This window comes from Ambystoma mexicanum, chromosome 14, assembly GCF_040938575.1.
Source record: "Ambystoma mexicanum isolate Mex_15411 chromosome 14, UKY_AmexF1_1, whole genome shotgun sequence".
Lineage (NCBI taxonomy): Eukaryota > Metazoa > Chordata > Amphibia > Caudata > Ambystomatidae > Ambystoma > Ambystoma mexicanum.
The window spans coordinates 607,608,159-607,626,245 of record NC_090940.1 but is presented as its reverse complement, the minus strand read 5'-3'; the positions used below and the strand labels follow the sequence as shown (position 1 = coordinate 607,626,245).

At 43.0% G+C, this 18,087-nt stretch overlaps 1 protein-coding gene across 2 annotated transcripts in view; it reads right to left on the bottom strand.

Moving 5' to 3' along the window:
* Window positions 1–18,087, bottom strand: part of TMED8 (transmembrane p24 trafficking protein family member 8) — a 71,768-nt gene that overhangs the window by 35,032 nt on the left and 18,649 nt on the right. Inside the window, exons 2-3 of one of the 2 annotated variants that reach the window (XM_069637998.1) lie at window positions 13,724–13,817; window positions 11,901–12,054 (exon numbers count right to left, since the gene is read on the bottom strand). In XM_069637998.1, coding sequence (XP_069494099.1) covers window positions 11,901–12,054; window positions 13,724–13,817 — 248 coding nt within the window. The remainder of the gene's footprint in view (window positions 1–11,900; window positions 12,055–13,723; window positions 13,818–18,087) is intronic. The other variant, XM_069637999.1, reaches the window with a different exon arrangement.

Here is an 18,087-nt window from a genome sequence, read left to right as displayed (position 1 = left end):
CTAAAAAAAAAAATAAACTTCCCTCGACCCTCTCGAGCCCAAAAACTACTGCCCCAACTCAAACACCATGTTCCTTGCTAAACTCATTGACCGAACCGCCTACTCCCAACTAAAAGCCTATGTCGAAGCCAACAATCTCCCAGACCCTGCTCAATCGGGTTTCAGATCCCGACACAGAACCGAAACCACCCTAACCTCAATCTGGGATGACCTCAAAAACACTGCAGATTCTGCGGGATGCGCCGTATTAATCCTTCTTGACCTATTCGCTGCCTTCGACACAATCAATCACTCAATCCTCCTCGACCGCCTCCACTCCCTGGGAATCTGTGGAAATGCTCTCAAATGGATAGCATCCTTCCTCAACAATAGGAACCAAATAACCTACTCTCCCCCTATGCTTCCCACACCCGACCTGTCAATTACGGAGTCCCACAAGGAGCATGCCTATCACCCCTCCTATTCAACCTCTATATGTCCACCCTCCCACAAATAATCCACTCGCACAATATCCTGTGCTACAACTACACCGATGACACAACTAATCCTAAAACTCCTTAATTCAAAACCCAACTGCCAACCAGACCTCGCTGCCTGCCACCTTGACATAGATCATTGGATGACCACAAACCACCTCTTGCTGAACCCCTCCAAAACCGAAATCATGTTATGTGGCAACACCGAACTTCTTCCGCACCCCATACCCTGGCCACCTGCCATGGGAAATTCCGACACCCTCAAACTCAGTATAAAACCTTGGATGCACCCTAGACTCTGACCTAACCCTCTCGCTCCAAGTCAAGAACGTCTCTATATCCTGCCACTACCACCTCAACACTCTTAGGTGTATTTTTCCATAACTCACCTTTCCCAATAGACTCTCTGCGGTCCAATCAATTGTTATGTCAAGACTGGACTATGCTAACCCTCTCTACCTCGGAGTCCATGCGTACCAACTGACTAAACTGCAAAGAGCACAAAATGCTGCGGCCAAACTGCTACTAGCACTTGGTCCAAGAGATCACATCTCCCCAGCCCTCAAAACACTGCACTGGCTTCCGGTTGCCCGAAGGGTGACCTTCAACACCTTATGCATCTCTCACCGAGCAATGCATAAACCGGACCTCAATAGCTTCAGGACAAACTAAAACCCTACCATCCACCACACACTACAAGATCAAGCTCTGCCAGCCTCCTAGTGATACCAAAAACCAACTCAGTCAGGTTAGGTGGATCATCATTCTCGGCCCTCGCCCCCACCCCACATCCAACTCACAGAGGACCTCTGGTCTTTCCGCAAATTACTGAGACCATGGCTCTTCCCCTAAAATCGACCCTTAAACTCAAACATGATAACAGCAACAAAAACAGTAGCCCAAGGTTGCTATATAAAAAATATAGAAAGAAAAAACCAGCATCGAGATCCGAGCGAGAAAAATCTAAAATTAAATCTGCTAATGTAAATTAAAATGGATAAACCGAATAGAACGAGTGAAATCGATGAATGGAGTGAAGCGGATGAATGGAATGAAGTGAATGAAATGAATGAAGCGCAGGAATGGAATGAAGCGGATGAAATAAATGAAGTGGATGAAATAAATGAAGTGGATGAGAGGATTGTATTAGATGCAGTGGGTGAAATGGATGCTACGGATGAAATGGATGCAGCGGATGAATCAGATGCAGTAGGTGTAACGGATTAAGTGGATGGAAGAGATGAAGCTGATGGAACGGATGAAGTGGACGGAACGGATGAAGTGGAGCGGACTGATCAAATGGAATGGCTAAATGGGACGAGTGGATGGATCAAATGGAACGCAAAGAGCGGATAGAACACATGCAGGGGATGGAACGGATAGAGTGGATGTAACGGAAAGAGTAGCTGGAAGGGAGGGTGTTGGTGGAACGGTTGGAGTGGATGGAACGGATGAACTGCATTGATCTGATGGAGTGCTTGGAACAAATAGAACGGATGGAGTGCATACAACGGAGGGAGTACATAGAATGGACAGAGTACATGGAATGGACAGAGTGCTCGGAACGGTGCATGGAACGGACAGAGTGCTCGGAACGAATGGAGTGGATGGGAAGGTTGGAGTGGACAGAAAGGATGGAGTACATGAAACGGAACGGATGGAGTGCATGGAACGGAAAGAGTGCATGGAACGGATGGAGTGCATGGAACGGATAGAGTGCATGGAACGGATAGAGTGCATGGAACGGATAGAGTGGATGGGTACATGAAATGGATAGACGGAGCGTGTGGGACAGACAGAGCGGTTGGAACCGATGAAGAAGTTGGAACCGATGAAGAGGTTGGAACCGATGAAGAGGTTGGAACGGGTGAAGAGGTTGGAACGGGTGAAGAGGTTGGAACGGGTGAAGTAGAGGGATTGGGTCAAGTGGATGGATCGAATAGATTGGACAGATCGCATAAAGTGGCTGGATCGGATGGGGCGGATAGAACGCATGAGCTGATAGAACAGATGAACGGACAGAACGGACGAAAACGGATGAAACGGACAGAACGGACGGAACGAACAATGCAGATGGAACGGACAATGCAGATGGAACGGACAATGCAGCCGGAACAAACAATGCAGATGGAACAAACAATGCAGATGGAACAAACAATGCAGATGGAACAAACAATGCAGATGAAGCAGATGGAGTGCATAGAACGATGACACGGATGGAGCGCATGGAATGGTTAGAGTGCATGGAATGGTTAGAGTGCATGGAATGGATAAAGTGCATGGAATGGATAAAGTGCATGGAACGGATTGAATGGATGCAGTGCATGAGTGGATGAGTGCATAAAATGGATAGAGTGCATGGAATGATCAAATGCAGGGAATGATCGAATGCATGGAATGGATGGAACGGATGGAGTGCATGTAGAGGATGGAGTGCGTGGGACGGATGGAGTTCAGATGTCCAGTAAGATCCCAAGCACTTTACTGAAAACCACCATATCTCATCACCAGGCTTACTCTCTCCTACACACCCCCACTCAACTAGAACACAGCGATACTATGACACAATCAGTACAGCTGTTCTCATACTAACACCCGCCACATACTCATCATTCTAATTAAACAAAGCTGGCTCAAGACACCCGCTAGCCTATGCGTCTCCTCAGGCCTAACGCAGCAAGAAATCAGTCTGGGTATCAACCCACCAGAATGAACACATATTCCTGATCTCCCAACCACCACACCTACCGCTAAGAAGCAGCTATCATGCAAGTGCCACACCAGCTGCACACATATCCGGTGCACCCACGCACCGTATGACACTCTCTCTCTCTCTACTGAGCTGAACTACGGTTCCCAGGGGGCGTTCAACCTACCAGCACCTTGAGATCATACCAATGATACATAAGGCGCTATATAAATGCAAAGTAACATGACATAACATAACAGTAGTGGGAAAATGAAGAACGTAGTCGACCCAAGAGAGATCTGTGGCAAAGGTACTACGACGAAGAGCCATTTCTAAGCCAGGTCTACCATAGAGAGAGTTCTCAGGGAAATACTGAGACGAGGAGGAGGTGTGGAGGCATGAAGAGCGATCCTCAAAACACCATGAAGCAGTCTAGTTTTCAAGAGTCCCGATTGGCCAAAGCCAATACAAAAAGAAGTGGGAAAACGAGAGAGAAAGAGAGAGAGAGAGAGAGAGAGAGAGAGAGAGAGAGAGAGAGAGAGAGAGAGAGAGAGAGAGAGAGAGAGAGAGAGAGAGAGAGAGAGAGAGAGAGAGAGAGAGAGACACACACACACACACCCTGGAGAAACCGCTAGTGCAGGGGACTCTTGGCGCGAAGAAGCAACGTGGTTGCTATATGGAACCTAGAAGACCTTTCGGAGGGGTCCCAAATGGGGCCAGGGAGGAAGGACCGACCAGCTAGCGAGGAAGCCCCCTGTCGAGGAGAAAGCAGCGGTCGATGCGTGCTGCCGAGGGAAGCTGCACAGCCCCAGGGGAACGGAATGCTGCAGAGTCGCTGCAGCCCCCAGAGAGCATGGAGAAGCACACAGAAAAGCCCAAGACCAACCGAAGAGGACCAGCAAATGCCCTAAAGGTACCTGGGTGACCGGCACGGTTGGCGAGGCTGAAAAAGGGACAGAAGCACGGATCTGGGACTTGCAACCAAGAGAAGAGCATTGCAAATACTCTTCTTCGGCTATGTACCTGGTAGCGGTGTGAGCCAGGACTAACAAAGTCAGAGAGAGAAGGACAAGTCTGGGAACCGTAGCCAATTGAGAAGAGCATCATGAATCCTCTTCTTTGGCAAAGCACCTGGCAGGAATGTGAACCAGATCTGCCAAAGGAAAGCAGCAGAATCCTACAGATCTGGGACCCACACCTACAGGCCCATAAAACAAGGTGAAAGGAAGACCAGGGGAAGGGAGTATTCCCCCTGGCATTGCAAAGTGCTTCAGAAAGCCTGAGGAGGGCCTGGTGAAGGGAGTCAATCCCCAACCTTTGTGAATTGTGATAAGGAGCTTGAGAAGGGCCCGTGGAAGGGAGGTAATCCTCCAGCCTTCGTGAACTGGGATAAAGAACCTGAGAAGGGCCTGAAGAAGGGAGTCATTCTCCCATCACAGTGAAACGGCAAACCCACATAGATCAGGGGAAGGAAGCCATGCCCCCTGGTGTTGTGTATCGTGAAGCAAAACCGAAGAAGGCCCGGTGAAGTGAGCCATTCTCTGGAACTGCGAAAGTACTGAGAACGGATACCTGGAGAAGGGAGGCATTCTCCAGGAACCCAATGGCAGAGAAACCAAAGTGTAATAAGGAATATTGAAGTTTGAGCTGATATTTTACTTTTTGAGTTGAAACTGAGAACTTTACAGCCTCACCAGCTGGAACTTTGTTTTATATCTTGGAAAGGAACCAAGACCTGAAGAGGAGTCATTCTCCGAGGTGAAGTTCCCACCTGAAATTGCAACTATAGATCATTGTCCAGAAGAATGGAGCCATTCTACTGCACCAAGAAGATCTACTACTGCTTTACTTTTAGTGTTAGGGGCCAGAAGTAGGCATTTTGACACACGCCAGCAGACTGTTCATTTATTTGAACATTCTGACATAATCCTTAGTTCCTTAGTTGAGGCAGGAAACCCCTTCTTAGGGTGTCTTTGTGCCAGTCACCCCCTTCTGCATGCACCCTTACAGCCATTAAAAACTGTTCAACACATTATTTTATGAATTTCCTGCCAAAGGTCAGTCACAAAACCTGCATTTTAAGTTACTTGATTTTTAGAGCAATCAAATGGTAAGTAGTGCCTCCTTAGCATTAAGACAGGAAGGAAGATACAGTAATCTCTACTTACCACATTAGAAAAAGAAAAAGACGTAACCTTTAAAGGAAATGGATACAGGTGTCCAAAACTGAAAATTGCTGTTTAATGGCCTGCTATATATATATATATATATATATAGTTCCAAAGAAAGTCCCAGAGTATAAGAAGTTACCACACTGGCCCATTCTTTTACTAGGAAAGGCCAATAAGAAGAGGAAATGAATAAAACATGGAGTTTGCGGGTATATCGTGCAGACATGTAAAGATTTAAAAGATGGGCCAATTCCATGAGAAGGCTCTGTGGCGCATGCGTGCACCATTAACAGGTCTCTATGGCATTGTCAACCAATGTCAGAAGTGAAATGCTCTACGCTCTGCAGTCCAACTACCAACAGCGATCCAGTATTCTGCAAGCACTGGAGGCAACGAATCAGGTATTTAGACAGAGCCATGAAACAATGCTAGAGCAGTCGAAGTGGGATATGACTAGCACATCAAGCGCTTGGGCTTAATGAGAAAAATATAGGAAAGATAACAATTTTGATTACAACTGAAAAATGAGGCTATTGAGTAAATTTAGCGTCCTTCAGGACTCCCAGGTAAAACAGAATGAGGTCAGAGTAGATCAATTTGAACATTGTTTGTTAGAAAGTAAGGGGGAACACATTGTGAATAAGACTGACCCTGACGGTCACTTTATGAAGGAGGATGAATATGGGTAGATGAGGGAGTTTGGTGGTGTTCCGCATTAGAGAGGAAATATGTAGTCCAGTTAAAGGAAAGGTACTAGACTCTGATGAAGTAGGTCCAAAAGGATTTGGTGAATGGCTGCCAAATTCAGCAGACCAACCTAGCAAGACCAGCAAGCCAACATGATCAATCTTCTAGCTTAGCTTATCTATAACTGACACCAACTAAGTTACTTTTTATGGGCAAAGAAAGGTGAACACAATCTAAGACACAGCTATATTCTAAGAAAACGTACAAGACACACCATCACCATCAGGTAAGTTTGAGATACGCATACAAAGGGCTTAACCCTCTGTTGCAAATGTTTTGTCGTTGTTAAGGACGTTAAAAACATTTTGTCAGTGGTGGGAAATGGTGAAAGGTGTGACTGGTGGTTCCAGTGGCATGTTAAAAAAGGGTGACTGAGCAGATTTCTTTGAGTCTATTCCTTCATAAATGTTTTTGATTATAGATCAGAAATATTTGAAAAGGGGGCTGTAAAGATTTTGTCATAGAATGATCTTAATCTTAATTATCTTAACTATCTTGAAGTACTGTAGGCTTCGTCAAATTATTGATGACAGCATACCAATATTTTTGAACTGCAGATAGGTTTGTAATTCTGTTGAAGGATCAAACAATTGTTTAGCTAGTTTTAGATGGAATTGATACATGCAAGTCACCATAAGTATTTCAAATTGTTACTGTCATCTCTAAATTCTTGTTAGAGATCTCTTATCTAGCTGGTTCTCTCCCCTCCCTCCCCGCCTTCTATGACTGAAGTGAATGGGGATTACTTGAATTTCACAAACATATCTAAGAACATACAAGATATTCAGTAATGTGTCTGCAGTGGTGTCTTATAACGTCAATAGCTCAAGACATATATACCGTATGCCGACCCCAATGGGTGAAGCCTTCTGACCTACCTTCCTGTTGTGGTTGGGCCCAAAAGGGCTTGCTATAGTCCCACTAGGAACACACACTCTAAGAGGACTAGCCAAGAGACGGTGTTGGTTTCCTGGCTTAGTCAGACAATTTAACATGCATATCGCACATCTGATAAAAGAGAATCCATGGAAGTGTTCTGTCTCATCTCTGCACTATAAATACAAGGGTTTAAAACTATTGGTTTTTGATGTCTGCAGCAAAGCATTGCGCGGGGAACTGCGCAGATAACATGGGCTGGGTTCCCAGGTCACCTGTCAAATTCTATGCAACTCAGTTCCAAGAAAGAATTAACTAGAGCAGAGTTGCGGGGAAAGCTTTTCCTGTTAATTCAAATTTAAACTAAATGATTTAAACATTTCTGTTCCTTTAATGGTTAAACTCATGGAAAGTTAAAAAAAAACATGCAATGTTCTGTGTCTGGGACAGCCCTCCAAATAAGTTGCATATCAGGCCTTTTTACGCACACAAATCTTGTCAATATGGCCCTTTTCATTCTTCCGTGCATACAGCTTACAGAGGATATTTATAGCAGCACCCCCATACATCTTGGAGGTCACTGGAGACAGGCTGGCTAGCAGCAGCTTGCAAACCCACTCTTTAGTTTAGCAACTGACACAGATCTTTGAAAGAAGCAACTGGGATGAGTCCTGGTTTATTTTTCTTTTAACACGCTCCGTTAATAATTTTAACAAGATAATACTTTCCGATTAATGTAGAAGGGAATTTGCGTTTTGTTCAACTGCCTGCATTTTGTAGGTTACTGTGTTATTGAAGCATTTTGAATCATGATCGTGCTCTTCACATTGCTTTAGGACACATGTAGTATTGTGTAAAGTGAAAATGGTCTTAAACTAGCGCTGCATTTCTGCTTAATTTTCCTCTGTTTTGATCAGCTTTAATAGAGGCAGCGTAGTTGCAGCATCATGGGCTTTTTATACTTTTTTTTCTTTTCATCACACATCAATTACGTTTGATGTCACTACGTTTTATAAACAGCCTCCCAGCAAGCAGTTGTTTGGCATTTGTGCGAAGGAAAAGCTTTTGGTGTTCTATATGACAATGTGGTTTATTTAGTCTTAAGATTGTAGGTGTCCGCATGCATGCATGAAAGGGCACTGTATATAGTTTGTTGTCTTGGAGAGCAAAAAAAAAGCTGGTTATGTAGTCTGAACTTTACTTTAACTCCCTTTCTGACCACTCGCCCACAGCAAGCCGGTATAATGGATGCAGGTAGAAGCAGTGCTATATACAATTTTTGTGGCGCAGATTGTACAGGTACCTCTGAAAACGACTGCTATATAGTCAGGCAAAGTAGCCTAATTTATCAGCAGTGCTGCTATACGCATGTCATGGCACAGCGCCAAATATTCACAGCAGGGCTGATTGCATCATGCCCACATTTCTTAGAAGGGCTGCTATGTTTTGGGCAGTACCTGAATTTCTTAAAAGTGCTGCTGCAATGACAAAAGCACAAACATGTGTTGGCATTTTCTGCAGTGAGCTATAGTACTGAGCAAGAACCGTGTCTGAGCTCTTCCCTCCGGTTTCATTACAAAATTCCCAAATCCCACTACTACGATGTAGAAACCCTTACATGGAAAACAAAATGTCCCCCAAAGAATAGATGGGGAGGGGCGTTGGGTAGCGGTATTTAATAAGGCGGGTGGATGTGGAGGGGGTGTGCTGCGAGCAGTCTCCTGCTTTAAAAAATACATAAAATGTGGTTTTACATGCAGGATGTTTGACATCGCAGTAAAATAATTGGGCATTTTCACGTAGATCCTTCCCACTGCCCTCCTGAGGTGGTGTGATGCACACTGGCAGACATTGTGAGAAATGGCAATGCTGTCATATACTTCAATCACTCCTACTCTGCCTTGCGCTTTTCAAAACTTCTGCTTCTCACATGTCACATTACTGAGTCCCACTACCAAAAATCTAGCACATTTCAAAGGCTCATTATGAATCTACCGACTCATGTAGGATAGTCCAAACAGACAGACATTTTGACAAGCCAGTTATGCAAGGCAAGCCTCACTGGAACTGCCAGTGTCCTAACCATATGTGCCTTTCCAAGCCAACAGCCTGTTGGGGAAGGTAGCTCAGTTGGTCAATAACCCTGCTGCAGAGATCATTGTGTAACCTGTTAGTTCAAATCCTATTGATAGGCGAGCTAATGCGTCTGCATCAGAGGTATGTGTTTAAGATGAAGGTAACATTCAATTGTAACAGACTTGACTTAGCTTTTGACTTATCAAATGGACTACTAAATGTTCAGTGATTCAGAACACACACCCCTCATCAGAATTATACAATTACTGCACCTTTTTTACGGCGACCACAGAAAATGTATTTTTTATTTCGATCCATATATATATATTATATATGGGGTGATGGGCATAGTATATAATGAATGTAGAGGGTAGCGGGGGGGGTCTCCCCCTGCATGTATATGGGGTGAAAATGGAAATTTTTATTTTAATTAGCATTTTTGGTGGTTGCAGTAAAAACGGCACAGTTATCACATATATCCCCTCTCATCAGGCCTGCTATACCTGTAATGGCTCAGAACACACACATCCCACCAGGGTTGCTATACTTGTAATGCTTCAAAACAGACACCGTCAATCAGGCCTGCTATACCTGTAGTGGCTCAGAAGAAGCACATCCCATGAGGGCTGCTATACTTGTAAAGGTTCAGAACAGACACATTCAATCAGGGCTGCTATACTTGTAATGGCTCAGAAGAAGCACATCCCATGAGGGCTGCTATACTTGTAATGGCTCAGAACACACATCTCATCTGGGCTCTCATACTTGTAACGGCATACAGTGCTGGTAAAGCATCTGCATTCAGGCAAGTACTGCATCTGGTGAACACACCTCTAAGTCTATAATTCCCAGCCTAATGGCCAAAAGAAGGTTTGTACACGTCTAAAAAAGGAGCACCCAATGGTAAAGCTGCACTGGATTTGTAAATGGGAAAGGCATTTTCAGCTTTTTAAATATTTATTAGTGCTATGTCTGAATCTAAGCAATACAGGAAAACAAAGTGAGGGCTGAAGGAAGAGGGTGCGAGAACAAAGAACGTATTAGACAATCCAAAACAGGGATTCGAGCAACAGGAAGAGAGAGACCCATGAGCTACATAACAGAGCAACAAAGAAAGTGAGAAAGGAAACGGGTAAATAATAGGACACACACACACACAATACGAGTGAGGGATAGAAGCAGAGCAAAAGAGATATAAGACAGTAAAATAAGAAAACACAGATCAACAGCAGGTGGAGAGATCTGAAAATAGAAAATTCAGATTAGAGAATGGCAGGCCTATAAACACAAGTGGCAGCACAAGAAAGATAATCAAAAGGAGTAGCAACCACAATAGTAAAAATGAAAAAACAGATATAGCTAGAGTAATGACTTGAGAGAGAAAGAGGAGTTATATCAACAGATACAGAACAATGTAGGAGGGAAACAGCAATAGTAGAATGCAGAGGTGGGAGTGGAAGAGTGAGAGCAACAGACCTCAAAACGTGGCATAGCAAGAGTGAGAGGCAGATCATCAGAAAGTGAGAGACCGGGGAAACAGAGTAGCAAAGGGAAGGCGAGATGGAGCAAAAACATGAAGTGGCTGTCAAGCAGAAATTGCCAGGCAGCAGAGGCAGAGAAGTGATGCTGGTAGAGTGAGGGTGATTTATGATGTAACTAGCTGGCATCTGTAGGAGTTCTTAACATAGTTTTGGTGTCCAAGTATAATGAAGATGAAGCTGGGTAGTACTTATCCACAAGTTCATTATCACTAATGTTTTCGAACACAGTTTAATTTTATGCACAAATGGATAGTTGTCAGACACTTTTTTACTCTCTTACGAAGGAGAAACTCATTTTTTACGGTTCCATGTAATAATGTCGCCACATAAATCTTGCCACGCAAAAATATCGCCGAAAAATGGCCCATTTTTGTGGCGACATTATTTCCCGGCGATATTATTTACGGCGACCATATATATGGCGATATTATTACCCGATACCATTTTTACTCTCTTGAAATTGGATTTACTCTCCAGTTCTACAAACTGGGAATAAAATACTCTCACGCCAAAATCCTATCTGGAGCACTGGTCGAGGATAACATTAATTGGTGTATTATTGCAGCCATTCTGTCGGGCACGAGATATTAAAATATGTTTCTACTAAGCACACCCATTCAAGAATGCAAGGAAAGGATGAAAGAAGATGCGGTGAGTATTGTAAATACCACAATGATATCAATGGTAGAGGGGGCCATTTCTTAAAACAGAACAGTCATTCAATTATTAGTTACGGGTCCCAATGGAGGGCCATTTAGGCCACAAGTGAGTATCAGAACGCTTTGCTATACTCAAGCCCATTTTCAAATAATTACGAGAAAAGTATTGCACATTAATTGGAGGGAGGGGGAGATTTTCATATGATCAGTGCTCCAGATAAGATTTGGAAGTGGGAGTAATTTACTGCCTATTTTTTTTTAAGTTGGAAGTAAAAAAATGTGTTAGTCCAATTCCCAATGTGAGTACTTTATAAGCAAGTAAACATGTATTTTAACTGGAAAACAGAAATGTTTTTATTATTTCTTTGCAACAAGGTATTCATGTACATTAGAATATACATGTTAACTTCTAATCAGGCTTAAATAGTAGTTTCTTCCTGTGGCACTACGTGCACTACTTGTTCAAACAGATCTATGAAGCGGTCTGGGTGAAAGCACCTGCACATGGTTCAACATGCATTTCCTATTTGTTGTTGGGAGTATTTTTACTCCCTATATTTGCCCCTTTTCAGGGAGTAAAGATGGCAGATACACCCCTTATCTTTAGGGCTGCATATGATAGAGTCATTCACCAGATCGGGGATCAGGGACCATGCATCTCATACCTTCTTAGTCGATAAAGTCCCGTTACTCTGCGGCTCCTCCTTGTCAGCTACAATTGGCTTCTCTGAGACATCACTAGGTTTAGGTTTCCCAGCATCCTCTGAAGAATTCAATGATGAATCAGTCTGTGACCTGTCAGAGAAAGGCAAGACATTACTGGGAGACCACAAAAGAGAAAGGGTCAGTAGATAGCAATCTCAATAGGACAAAAACATTTATTAGTATCGGAATAGGTCTCTCACACCTACTGGTGCATGGTTTCACCCAAAGTGGTAAATTCCGTTTGCTACAAAACAAGCCTATCAGTCTTCAAAACTCTGGGCAACTCTACCTGGCAGGGCTGGAATAGCTCCCTACCACAGTTAACAGAAAGGGAAGCTCTGGGGTTTAAATACAGGCACTTGCTGAGTTCCTGCAGGGAGCAGGCAAAAATACAGTGCAGTGACATTCAATGGTTCAGTCTCAATTTGGTATCTCTTCTAGTCATGCAAGAGCAGACAGTAGTGCAGCAGCACCCAGTGGCCTGGAGCACTATGACATTTGCTGGGATACAGTTGGGCTCCTGATGCCCATAGGAGAGAGTTCAGAAATCACATGGGCCTAGATGAAGCAGACATCACAGAAACCCAAAGCCCTGCCGAGTCATACTAATAAAAAAAAAGTAAACAAGAGATAAGTGGGCAACATATAATGGTCAGTCCAACATATGGTGAGGTCTTGCAGGACCTACATTTATTCATGTATACATAGATAATTTGTATTCACAGATAGTTTCATTAAGTGCAGACCAGGCTCCAGAGGATTTCAGAGCATTTTACAAAAAGTGTTATAGCCACACACTTACCTACAACATATTCGTAAGGCTCAAAGAGCTGAATGTGGAACACACAAAACTTAGCTTGAACAGAGAGCAATCATATTGAGACTCACTGATTAAAGGCACAAGTAACAAGGTATTTGTATAAAAAAAAAAAGCAGAAGACAAAGTTCGGAGATGGGAAAGAGGTTTCGAAGGTGGGCTAAAGGTTAGGGTGGGAGAGAGAGAGAAAAACACACACACACACACACACACACACACACACACACACACACACACACACACACACATGAAGGAAAGGAGAAAGAAGAGCATACCAACAGAAAACATAAGGATGGGGTGGTAAAAGAGAGTGGTAAAAATGAAATTAGCCAGGAAAAAAGGCAGTCGCTGGATCAGAAGAGGGTGTATTGGATGTAATAGAAGGTAGATAATGTGTGTAGAAAAGGGGAGAAGAGCAGGCAAGCAAAAAGGCATGAGCATTTAATGGAGGGCAACAGAGTATGCAAGCACTGAAGTCATTGGCAGAAGGATATACACTGATTAACCATAAAAAGGATTACTGTCAGGTCGCAACTATGCGCATAAAGGAGAGGAGTGTCAAATAAGACAAAAGGAAAGAGGGCGCAGAATTGGCAGGCGATTTCTTAGATGGTAGTTCCTTATTAAGAGAGGAGAGGTGAAGGAGAGAGTACTTAGACGCTAGACTTTATTTCTTGGCCATCAGTCTATACTAGGAAGATGGGAAAGGAAAATAAGTGACCTGCAGCCCAGCGTTTGAAAGATGGCAAGATGATCCCTTAGTGGTTGTGATGCAGAGGTGCGTGGTGTACATTGGTTAAATTCAATATTGTGAGTGTGCTTGGATGGAAAGAGCATGTTACGAAGAAGCCATAAACTTAGTTCTGATAGCATCTCTCCAGTATCTGCCCATAAAGTACTATGTGCTGAGCAGGATCTGCTTCCAAGTGCCGCACTGCAAGGTATTCCTGATGCTTCCAAACTTACCCTTCAGTTAAAGTCTTTTGGGTGGAATCCGATGCCGAGAGCGTGGCCATGTGTGCTATGGGTTCAGAGTAACTGTTGGGACCTGCATCTTCTGCTGTAAATTGCAAAGAGAACAAAAAGAAAGAAGATGTACATGTATACCAGTAATGTAAAGGGAGGACAAAAAGATTGTTACTCACAATTCATTTAAAATTTATAAGAATGCATGCTTTGATGGAAAGATGTAATTTTCGTCTGGGCGTTTAAGTCTCTGCCCACAAACTCAAATAGGACAGAAGTTAGAGCGGTATACATTAACTGGAAAATGACAGCGCAAAATAACCCAGTTGATTCTGAGCCTTTTCATTGATTTCCTTTCTTACAACTTATAGCTATAATATTAACTATTGATCAGATCTAGACTGTCAGAGTTGTTAATATTTCACTCTTTGAGAACTATAATTACAAATGAACACTCAAACTGTCAGTTTGTCCGGTTTCTAGTCATAATTTGTAATTCATGCAATCCCTAATTACAATGTAACTTTTTTCATATTCGCCATAATTCTTATTCCAACCTTATCCAAAACAGTAAATCCCTACTGGGCACACAAACCCATTCTTTAAATTGAAATTGATTATTTGTGTTATGTTGTATAGAGCCAGACCTGAGCGTGGAAGGTACAGGAATCCTTGTTAGAGAAAGAAAGACTGTTCACATTGGGATCTATGAACCAGGTTTAAATGGAGAGAGACTTGCTGGTGAAACCCAAATCAAGTCCGGGCATCCCTGTGAGAGAGACAAATACTGATGCATGTTGGGACCCGTGGCCACGTTGGGGCTGGATTATGTGCTCAGAGCGGGGTCATATATCTTCTAGACGACAAAGACATGAGACGGCTAGAAGATGATCGCCATGCTCTCCAACCCTCTCTGCATACAGGACGACACAAGCCAATTCAAAGTTACTGGTTTTATGAGTGTCGGAAAGATCAAATCCTTTACTTGGTCATCCAGGATACAAACTTGTGACCCAATGCTTGCACATAGATATCTGCAGAAAGTGAATCAACAAGTGAAGGACGCAAGGCGTTCAATTAATCAGAACCACCATCATTGCTTTGCAAAGCCTTCCATATCATAATTATCAGCCTGCCTAAGTATGCTGTGACACAAGGAGACCGGCCAATACAAATCAGTCTGGGTTGTGTCATCAAAAAGAGCAGACCAAAATGAGCTGTATTGCCATGTGCTTTCTGCACAGGAATAGGTAACCCCGGCTAGGTTTTGGCAATTGTAGTCTAGCAGTACAATGCCACCAAAGGCTGCCCAGAGCAATGCCTTCAGTTAGGATTTATTAAAGGTTTTTCATCCAATACGTTTTAGCTTTAAATGGTCTCTCAATAAAGTGAAAGAGTGCATGTTTGGACACGTGTCCCTTGCATGTTGCAACCTTATGGATTACGTCCAACAAGGCAGAAACATATCTGTGGTTGCTAGCGTTCATATACTGAACATGGCCAGGAGTTCTGACTAGTCTATTCACATTGGTGACAAGTGTCTCAGAAGGCAGTACAAACGCTCAGACTTCGAAGGATGGTGCAAGGGTCTTTATTTCTCAAACAGAGAAATAATATAGCATTTACTCTGGTTAGATTGCCGGGTGGGTCCACAAACTTGCTTCACTCGCTCAACCTCCCCTGGGCTCCTTACAACCTATATAAGCATTTAGGAGAGATCCAGTTTCTGGGAACACCACCTCCAGGGATCAAAGAGCACTGGAAAAAACCCAAGGGGGAAGAGAGGGAGGTGATGACCCTGGGACCTTGGTCCTGCAGTCAGGTGAATGGTGTGTCTGTCGCTGGGAGAAACAACCACCTATACACTCGTTAATTTGTTCTAAAACAAAACAGAATTTTAAAAAAACATTTTGATGTGAAAATCACAATTGACTGAAATTCAAAATACAGGAGATTATTTCAGCTTTCTTCATATAAAGTTGTGACAAAAAGAATGTTTTAAAGGGAAAAACAACCACTCGATAGTGACAATTAAAACTAAGTTTTTTTATTTTTGGTCACAATACAGTGCCTCTATAAAATTATTTACTAAAAAACAGCAATACATGTGCACTATGGCTGAGGTGAAGTGGAATCAACATACCAGATTGACAAATTAATATCAGTGGGATAAGGTCATGGAAAAAGAAAATAATAAGGACCCAGTGGGTGAGCACTCAATGACCAACATCAATCAACTGGTGAAGGGTAGAGCATTTATAGATCGGACTAGCTCTATCATGTGAGAGAAACCTATGATATTTGTTAGGTTTAATTTTGTGAAAGTCGACATATGTTTCGGCTATTGACACCAAAAGAAATCAGGCAATGCACAAAAAACGTTGTCTGTTGGTGCAGGTGTAGCCGTCTTCAGGACAAAGGAGAAACGAGATGTTCTAATGATTTGACAGTGTTGAGTACTTCATAAACATCGTGTTGTGTCGTTAGAAAAGGCACGAAACCCACGTTGTTGTTCTCGAATGATCTTTTGTAAGATCGAGAAGAGAGTGTAAAACTTTTTAGAGTTAATTGGTTTTAGTGCGCCATTGTGGACACTGAAAAAAACGTTTTCAAGCCTTTAAAGTTTCTTGAACGTAGGCTCGTTTAGGATGATAACTATAATTGCAGCTAGTTAGCTTGAACGTGACCTCTAAAAGAAAGTCAGCAAGGCTTCGCCTGTACGAGCGCGCCTATGCTGCACTTTCAAACGCGTCTGGAGCCTGGGATGTCCGTGGAGTTACTGGCAACAAAGCCAGTGGAGCCGTGAAGCCGTGTCAAATTAGCTGCTCGGAGCCTGCGACGGAAGCATGCAGGCTCCGAGCAGGTAATTTGACACGGCTTTGTTGCCAGTAACTCCACGGACATTCCGGGCTCCAGACGCGTTTGAAAGTGCAGCATAGGCGCGCTCGTACAGGCGAAGCCTTGCTGACTTTCATTTAGAGGTCGCGTTCAAGCTACCTAGCTGCAATTATAGTTATCATCCTAAACAAGCCTACATTCAAGAAACTTTAAAGGCTTGAAAATGTTTTTTCAGTGTCCACAATGGCGCACTAAAACCAATTAACTCTAAAAAGTTTTACACTCTCTTCTCGATCTTACAAAAGATCATTCGAGAACAACAACGTGGGTTTTGTGCCTTTTCCAACGACACAGCACAATGTTTATGAAGTACTCAACACTGTCAAATCATTAGAACATCTTGTTTCTCCTTTGTCCTGAAGACGGCTACACCTGCACCAACAGACAACGTTTTTTGTGCATGGCCCGATTTCTTTTGGTGTCAATAGCCGAAACATATGTCGACTTTCACAAAATTAAACCTAACAAATATCATAGGTTTCTCTCACATGATAGAGCTAGTCCGATCTATAAATGCTCTACCCTTCACCAGTTGATGTTGGTCATTGAGTGCTCACCCACTGGGTCCTTATTATTTTCTTTTTCCATGACCTTATCCCACTGATATTAATTTGTCAATCTGGTATGTTGATTCCACTTCACCTCAGCCATAGTGCACATGTATTGCTGTTTTTTAGTAAATAATTTTATAGAGGCACTGTATTGTGACCAAAAATAAAAAACTTAGTTTTAATTGTCACTATTGAGTGGTTGTATTTCCCTTTTAAAAAATTATTTTTGTCACAACTTTATATGAACAAAGCTGTAATAATCTCCTGTATTTTGAATTTCAGTCAATTGTGATTTTCACATCAAAATGTTTTTTTTTTAATTCTGTTTTGTTTTAGAACAAATTAACGAGTGTATAGGTGGTTGTTTCTCCCAGCGACAGACACACCATTCACCTGACTGCAGGACCAAGGTCCCAGGGTCATCACCTCCCTCTCTCCCCCTTGGGTTTTTTCCAGTGCCCTTTGATCCCTGGAGGTGGTGTTCCCAGAAACTGGATCTCTCCTAAATGCTTATATAGGTTGTAAGGAGGCCAGGGGAGGTTGAGCGAGTGAAGCAAGTTTGTGGACCCACCCGGCAATCTAACCAGAGTAAATGCTATATTATTTCTCTGTTTGAGAAATAAAGACCCTTGCACCATCCTTCGAAGTCTGAGCGTTTGTACTGCCTTCTGAGACACTTGTCACCAATGTGAATAGACTAGTCAGAACTGCTGGCCATGTTCAGTATATGAACGCTAGCAACCACAGATATGTTTCTGCCTTGTTGGACATAATCCATAAGGTTGCCACATGCAAGGGACACGTGTCCAAACATGCACTCTCTCACTTTATTGAGAGACCATTTAAAGCTAAAACGTATTGGATGAAAAACGCTCTACCCTTCACCAGTTGATGTTGGTCATTGAGTGCTCACCC